The 8,699-nt window shown below is 40.3% G+C and overlaps 1 protein-coding gene across 1 annotated transcript in view; it reads right to left on the bottom strand.

Annotated features, from left to right (window-relative positions):
* The window catches only part of psda (pleckstrin and Sec7 domain containing a), a 75,173-nt gene that overhangs the window by 55,889 nt on the left and 10,585 nt on the right, over positions 1 to 8,699 (bottom strand). The window contains exons 3-6 of the mRNA XM_037698174.1: positions 3,194 to 3,391; positions 2,322 to 2,402; positions 2,082 to 2,194; positions 1,951 to 2,009 (exon numbers count right to left, since the gene is read on the bottom strand). Of these exons, the coding sequence (XP_037554102.1) occupies positions 1,951 to 2,009; positions 2,082 to 2,194; positions 2,322 to 2,402; positions 3,194 to 3,391 (451 nt within the window). The remainder of the gene's footprint in view (positions 1 to 1,950; positions 2,010 to 2,081; positions 2,195 to 2,321; positions 2,403 to 3,193; positions 3,392 to 8,699) is intronic.

The raw sequence follows: 8,699 nt of genomic DNA on the forward strand, positions 1-8,699 counted from the left end.
ACCGCTGGCCTGGAGATGAGTGTAGACCGCAGAGTCCTGGCCTGATGATGTTGATCTTCTGTGCTGGGCCATCCTTTTGGCCAGTGGCTGTTTAGTTTCCCCGTTGTAAGACTGATCACCCTCCTGACACTGAACAACATACAGAATATTACTCTGTTTGTGCCAGGGGACTGGATCTTTGGGATGAACCAGTCTGGATAGAGAGGAACGATGGTTTGAGAGGAGTAAAGGAGGCCATCTTTGTGAAAAGCTTTTTTCAGATAATTTCCAGTTTCTGTGCTCAGTTCTACTTCTTTCAGAATAATTGGGCAAACATGTTTCTGCTTTCTTCTGCTAATTTAAGCTTGTTCTATCATTTTAGCATTTTTAAGCTAATTTCAGTTGTTTTCAGATAAATTCAAATTTTTTGTGGTAATTTCTGCTACTTTCAGACAAATTAACTTCTTTATGCTCCTTTCAGCCTTTTCTGCTATTTCAGCTACTATTTAGCTGTTTTATGCTAATGTTAGCCTTATCAGCTTATTCCACATTTTTAGCTCATTTCAGCTCTTTCTGCTTCCTTATGATAGTTTAAGCTACTTTCTGCTCTTTTAGCTATTTTTTAAACTAATTTTGGAGTATTTTTTTTAGCTTATTTGCTATTTTTTGTGCCCATTTCTGCTTATATAAACCTAATTCAGCAAATATGTGTTGTTTGCTTTTTTTCTGCTGTTTTAGGCTTGTTCTTCTATTTCAGCTACATTTTTGCATGTTTTATTTAGGTGATTTCAACTGTTTTCAGATAAATTCAAGTTTTTCGTGGTAATTTCTGGTACTTTCAGCCTAATTCACTTCTTTATGCTAATTTCAGCTTGTTATGCTACTTTCAGCCTTTTTTTGTTGTTGTTGCCAGTTTTAGCTTTTTCTGCTATTTCGGCTACTATTTATCAATTTTATGCTAAATTTAGCTAAATCAACTAATTCAACATTCTTTAGCTCATTTCAGCTCTTTCTGCTTTTGTCTGGTTGTTTAAGCTTCTTTCTGCCTTAATTTTTTTAGCTATTTTTACTAATTTCATGTTATTTATTGGCTGATTTCCTTATTTTTGTGCCCATTTCTGCAGATTTCAGCAAATGTGTGTTCTTTCTGCTTTCTTATGCTAAGGCTTGTTTTTCCATTTCAGCTACATTTCAGCTGTTTTCAGATAAATTTAAGCTTTTCATGGTAATTTCTGCTACATTCAGCCTAATTAACTTATTTATGCTAATTTCAGTTTGTTGTGCTTCTTTCAGCTTTTTTCTGCTAGTTTCAGCCTTTTCTGATGTATCAGCTGTTTTTATGCTAATTTTAGCTTTTTCAGCTAATTCCACATTTGTTGCGCTCATTTCAACTCTTTTCACTTCCTTCTGGTAGTTTAAATATCTTTCTGCCTTTCAGTTACTTTTCATCTTTTTTTTTTTCAATTTCAGATTTTTTTTGGCCAATTTCCTCATTTTTGTGCTCATTTCTGCTTATTTAAGCCAAATTCAGCAAATAGCTGTTCTTTCTGCTCTCTTCTGCTGCTTGTTCTTCCAGTTCAGATAGATTTTAGCATATTTTTTCATCTAATTTCAGCTGTTTTTCAGCAAGTTCTTCTGCAATAAGCATTCACACTGAATTTTCACAGGAAATGCAATTTCTCTAGTTCACTTAAGCTTTGTTTCAAAACAAACCTGGCTCTAAAGGTTTGACCAGTGATTTCTGTGAATGAATCTGAGAACAAATGGAGAACATCATGTGACTCCGTTCAGTTTTTAATCCTAGGAGACTTTACTGTGACCTTTAACCTTGTTGTTTCTGTGCATGAGCTTCAGGCTTCCACGTTTCAAGCTGCTGTCTCTGAGTCCAGGACTCTCCTCTGAACGGACGATAAATCTCAACAAAATAAAAGTTATATCAGGAAGAATTTATAAAGACAAAGTGAGACTCACATTTCCATGAAGGTCTGTGTTCAGCAGCATGATGGCACAAGTCAGAGTGTGGACACTGTCTGAGAGATGGAGACACGGGTGAGACATGGGCAGCTGAGACACACACAGGTGAGAGACAGGTGAGACGTTACCTTCAGTGGACAGGCTCTCAGGGTTACACTGTCTGTACCTCTGGGAGAACTGTGCAAGGACTCGTTCTCTCTCCTGAGTTTCTCCCATCAGAGCGAACTGCGTTAGAAACAACCTGAACACACAAACAAACAAACAAACAACATGAGGAAACAATGTGAACATTCCAGGACTCTTTCAAAATAAAGGTTTGCCAAACATCTTTGATGTGTGAAGACAAGAAGAACAACAGGAAGTGTGACCTGAGCGCCTGGTCCAGGCTCAGACCCGTGAAGTTAAAGTGACTCAGGTACTCCTGCGCCACCAGCTGGCTGAAGTCGTTACTGCAGAGACACAACAAGCGTAAACAAGGTTCACGTTAAAGTTCAGAAGTTTTATTTTACATCTTTTACTAAAACAGACAACAAAATCCTGATCTCTTCTTCTTCTAAATGTTAATGTTACAAATAAGTATTTATATTTTAGTTTGGCATCAGAATGTTCTTTTGTGTGGTTTCCACTTTAACACTTTCAGATTGTTTCATCTTTAATTCATTTGATTTGTTTTGTTTTCAAAGTTTGAGTGAGTAAAAAGAGTTTTTACTGTTTTAAGAGCTCAAAGAGTAATTCAACTACATCGGTCCTAAATCTATCCGGTAACTTGTGAGATATTTTACTAACAGGCTGAATATTTTGACTCCAGCTTTTTTCCAAAGATCTTGTTGGACGAGTCGCACTCGGAGTTTGTGTTGTGAATGACTCAGAGCTACTACCACACAAAGTCTTAGCTCAGGTCTGAACATCTGACTGAGTTTAATCAGCTGGCTGAAGCGGCCATCTTGAACTGCACTGACTTCATTATTAATGAGTCATAACATCTGGTGGAAAGTTTCATTAAAGTTTGTCCATGGAATATTTTGCCAACAGACATACACACATATACAGGTGGCAGGTGATAATTATTTCCTGGTTTAAGTGGACTGAGAAGGACAGAAGTGAACAGAAAAATTGAACAGAAATTGACAGAGGAAGACAGAAAAAGACAAACGTGGACAGAAAAGGACAGAAGTTGACAAAAAAAGGACAGAAGTGGACAGAAAAGGACAGAAGAAGACATAAGTAGACAAACTCTGACTTCTTGCTGAGGTTTCGAGCGACATCAGACTTCTTGAACCCGTCTAGGTTGTAGAGGCGTTTGGCGAGACGTTTGGCGGCCTGCAGGTCCGGCTTCAGGCCGTTGGCCAGGGCGTCATCGCTGCCACCGAGAGCCAAACGTTCGGCTACATCGGCCTGTGGGTACAGAATCTCAGGAGGCCGGGTCGCCGGACGTTCCCTGAAACGAACAAAAACACAGGACGATGATTCAGAAAGAAGAGACTAACAGAGACCGACAGCTTCCTGTTGTCAGACCACCTCCTGAAACCAAAACATCTTTAAAAGAACTTGTGAGAAGAAGTCTTTTAAAAGCTAAATGTGCTGATTCAGGTAAACAGGAACAAAAATATAAAACAGACTGAGTAAAAGAAATAATCATTCCCAAACAACCAAAGATGTAAAACCTGACAGCAGTCCTACAAATCAGAACTGTAAAAACAAAAAAACAATGAAGCTTCATTTTGTATAAAAATGGAGACAGCCCCTTACATTTGAGAAAACATGCTAGCTTTATTATGAAAGTCCCAGGTTTTCCTCTTTAAGCTGTCCAGATGTCCAACAGAACCTTTCTGACCCAACTTGCATCATGTGATGCGCTCAGATGCTTTTCTTTAACATCAGCACGGACACTCTCCCATCTCCATGGTTACGGGACAAACAGACTCCCAGCTGCTGAAGCAACGTGACATTTAGCAGGTCGTGATGGGAAAACGTTTCCAGGAAACTTAAAGGTTATTTCAACACTTTAAAACATCACTTCAAGTCCTCAAAGAGAAAATTTAAGAATCAATAAAACAGAAAACAAAAACCATGTTTTTCTCTTAAAGATCCTGCTCTTCATAAAGAGAAAAAAACTTTAAAAGATTTGTTTCTCCTTTCTGTTCTTTAAAAGATCTTACACACAAGGTGTAAGATCCAGACAGGCAAAGCATACATGGAACACCATATCCAAGAGGCTGGAATAATATACAGGAACATCTGTGCCGAGTATGGGCTGGAGGTCCCACAGTCTAAGTGAGAGATGCCACCAAGGGTGGTGGAGAATGGAAGGCTATGGTACTGTGGGACTTCTAGATCCAGACCAACAAACAAGTGAAGGATAACCAACTGGACATTGTGGTGGTCAACAAGCAAAAGAAGAAGGCAGTGGTGATACATGTAGCAATCCCAAGTGACTGTAACATCAGGAAGAAGGAGCAGCTGGAGAAATGCCAAGAGCTGAAGGAGGAAATACAGAAGGTGTGGAGAGTCAAAAGTAGTCTCAGTGGTCAATGGAGGACTTGGTGCAGTGACCCCCAAACTGGAAGAGTGGCTACAACAGATCCCAGGAACAACCTCAGAGATCTGTTGGAGAAAAATATTCTCGCTTTATCTCACACAAAAGGAGCCACACTCAGACAGGAGAACATTTTTAACTGGTATTTACTTGCAAGATCAGATTTTGCTGACAGGTTGCACAGATATACAGGAAGTACACGCATGAAGTCCAGTCATGAGAATCAGCCATGAGCCGTGTGTGCAGCTTGTTTTTATTCTCTTATCAGTTCAGCCAAGCTCAGACTCTGAGGCGTCCTTGGACCGACAGCTGCACACTGCAGCCTCACCCAGCTCCTCATCCAGCTTTCTACTAACACAAACATATGATTCATGGGCAGAGTTAACATTCTCAGTAATAGTAGTTAGAAACATCCATGAACTTTGACCAAAAATTTCCCAACAAGATCTCTGTCCAGAAGAGAGCGGTCCTAGGAACAGTACCCTCAGAACACAGGCCTCTGGTAGAGGACCCGAGGTTGGAGTGAAGTGGAACCACCCAAGTGGAAGTGCAGACTTAGAATCCCAGACTGAGCTGAACTCCAGCCTCAACAGAAAGTGATCATCTGACCTCCTGCTGAAGGATTAGTTCATTAAACTTGCCTCAAAAGGTCTGTTAAATCATTTGGACGTCCAACTGGACCTGGACCGAGCCTTTCTAACTGAACATAAAACCAGCATGGTTAACGTCAGAACTCAGAGTAAGTGTTGACTAACAACCAATGTTATATCCACATTTGTAAAACTGGCTGAGTTACGGCCATTCTTTTATTTATTAAGAGATAAACTGTGGCGGTCATCTTGAATTCGGTTGACTATGAATGGTAACCAGTTGTAAATGTTTGTCCAATGAATTCCTTCCGTAAGCTTAAAAAAAAATCCATTGCTTACAAGATAATGTGCTAAGAAAAGATCCCCCCCCACCACCACCACCCCAACACACACACAAAGCAACTATATGCTCATCTACTTTTCAGGGTAGTGGTATAAAGTTTAGTTTAAAAGTTACAAAGGTTCAGAAAATCCATGAGACTTTAGTACAGTGTACCCTCTGACACCACACGGTGACTCTTAAATAAATCAGCTTGTGAAAATAAACATGGTTACTTTACCAGAACAGAAAATAAAACTATTAACTCTGGACTTTTGAACAAATGTTCTCTCTCCTATTAGTCTCTGTTAGTTAATGATTGAATAACTGGTCATCGTAATTTATTTTGTCTGACAGAAACCTGGCTACAACAGGAGGATGGTTATTATTTGATAATTATCTAAACGTTCATATTCCCAGAACAACAGGCCGAGAAGCAGCAGCTGAAATCTTTCAGTCAGGATTGTAGGATTTATCGTCCATCAGAGATTCAGTTTTTGTCTTAAGTTTTCAGACTTTTATCTGACTGGACTGTTGTGTTTTTTATTATCTGGGTGTCAAGAACTTTTGAAAAAGTCTTCAGCTGATCCAAAGTTCGGCTGAGAGCTTCAGCTTCTCTCCATCGACTCCCTGTCAGAATTTAAAGTTGTCCTTCTGGAGTCAGAAGGATTTGAATCTTTGCCAAAAATTGATCCAAATGTGTCTCAATCAGGAACAGTGATCGTTAACATCCCATAAGTGAGCTGCTGTAACTGTTTTTACACAATCACAGGTGACCATGGAGGATTTGAGCTCAGAATGTTCAACCTGTGGTCTGATGACCTCATGAAGTCCTCAGCTGTCAGGACTTTACAGCTTTTTAACAAACTTTTCTCACTCCTACAATACTTCACTCTATCCAGTATTCAGTATTTTTGTCTTCTTCCATCCAGTGTGCCTCTCACTGCTTCAGATGGTTTCCCCACAAATCTTCTTCTGAGGTCAAAGGTCACACACCCAAACTTCCATTAACTTTCATTGTATCCTTTCAACTTGTCACATCTCCTCCAAAAACCACTGCAGAAACAGAAAAATGAATTTGCTCGACTGTTCGAGCTTAAGCAACTCAAGGGTCGAGTTTTAATACAAGTGTTTGTGTGAGACTCGCTTTTTACTCTGCATTCCTGCCTGTCTTATTAATTAAAATCTACTAAACAAGCAATGATGGAGGCACACGATCAGGTTCAGTGCTGTAACAGGAACAGAGAGGCACATGTAAACAATCATTAGTTTCTTTCCCTGGAACGGCTTCGGTCATTTGTGCTGCAGTGATAAATACACTCGCCTACAGATACACTCAGTCGTTCTTACGTCAACGCACCGGTCTGCTGCTGCAGTGGAAACGTGTCCGTCCTCCATCAAACGCTGTGCAGTCGCTGCCGTTCAGTAAACAGTTGTTTAAAATAAAAACTGCTTCAGGAGGAGGGAATGAAGTCAGCGAGTGAATTAAAGTCAGAAAGTGGGAAGTGGTGCAGCCACAGTGAGGACAGTTTCTACTTCCTTTAATGAAGTCCAGCTTCCCTTCAGCAGATTGCTGCGGTCAGCAGGGCGGCAGCTCAACACTACTTTTACAACAGCAGCTGTACTTATTAGAATATATAAATCATGCATCTGATCAACAAACTAAATCCTCCACATATTCAGTTTACACGGAAGAGACCAGATTAGAACGATCTGAGGCCAAATATCAGAAATGACTGAAACACATCCAGGTAAAGGACAGTCATCAGAACCAGCCTCGACAAATACAAAGTTCACTCTCCTTCTGTTCCGGGGCTTTAGGACCAAATCAAACTGATCTGGTCTTCACCAGGTTCTAAATGATTTAAATCAAACTTCAAATGAACAAAAAACATCCAACAGATCTCACTGGATCCTTTTTTAATGAAACAGACAGTAAATGATGAAGCTGAGACTCCAGCCTTGTGGGGCCACAGTCAAGGGAAAGATGTGTGTCATACTTGGTTATATAATGATCCTTGTGTGAGTCATCTTACTCTGTCATTGTGATCTGAACGGTTTGTTATTATGAAGCTCTGGGATCGTTGCTGGAAAGACGGTCCCAGAAGTACAGGCTACTACAGCAGATATTTACACAGACAGATGTGTGAGGAAAACTACAAAAAAAGCCGTCCCACCACATCTGCTTTCATACCCTCTGGTAGGAGGCTGAGGAGTTCATCTTTTGTCATGAGCTTAGTGTCTTTTTTGTTCTGCTTTTTCACTGATATAGTTTACTCCTGTTAGATTCTATTAATCTTCCTGTGAGTGAATGGTAAATGGACTGTACTCATTTAAGGATTCAAAGATTGTAGGTTCTTTATTGTTATTCACATCACATGTGGTGGAAAGAAATCATGTACACAGGGTCCCAGTTATATCAAACAATAAAATGTAAAAAAAAACAGTATTAACATCTAAGATATGAACTAAGAAAAACATCAACTAAATATACACTAAGCACTAGTAGCAAATTAGCATGGGGGAGTGGTGGCGCAGAGGTTAGAGTATATGGGCATGTGCTCGGAAAGGCGCAGGTTCAACTCCCGGTACCGTCAATATCAAAATATGTGGGTGGAGAAGGTGAAACGCTCACACCTGCCTCCACCCCCATTTGTCCCACCCTGGGCCCTTGAGCAAGGCCCTTAATCCCCACCATCTGCTCCCAAAAAACAGATCTCTCTTGAAAATGAGTTTCAAAGCTCAGTGAGACTACCTGGATAAATAATGGTAAATTTTAAAAATTTAAATAAAAACAATACACACAATACACCGAACAGCAGCACGAACATGAGTCTGTGTGAGCAGATGAGCCTGCATGAACACATCAACATGAAACAGATCAGCAGCAACATCATGTGATTTTTCACAGTGATTATTCTGGTTAGAAATTCATGAGTCTAACAGCCTCAGGGTAGAAGCTGTTCTTCAGTCTAGTGGTTCTACACTTAATGCTCCTCAACCTCCTTCCTGAGGGGAGTGGGGCAAAGAGTGTGTGTGCTGGGTGAGTGGGGTCCTTCATGATGCAGTTGGCTCTCTTCCTGCATCTGGAGGTGTAAATGTCTGTGATGGTGGGGAGACTGACTCCAACAAACTTCTGTGCAGCCTTCTAATCAAAATACTCAAAGCTCTTTACAACACCTGAGCATGCATCAGGAGATCTTTACAACACAATCTCTGCCCTCATTTACCGCCACACACACATTCATACAGCACTCTACTACACACACACACATTCATACAGCACTCTACTACACACACA

This window comes from Nematolebias whitei, chromosome 1, assembly GCF_014905685.2.
Source record: "Nematolebias whitei isolate Nwh7 chromosome 1, NemWhi1, whole genome shotgun sequence".
Taxonomy (NCBI): Eukaryota; Metazoa; Chordata; class Actinopteri; order Cyprinodontiformes; family Rivulidae; genus Nematolebias; species Nematolebias whitei.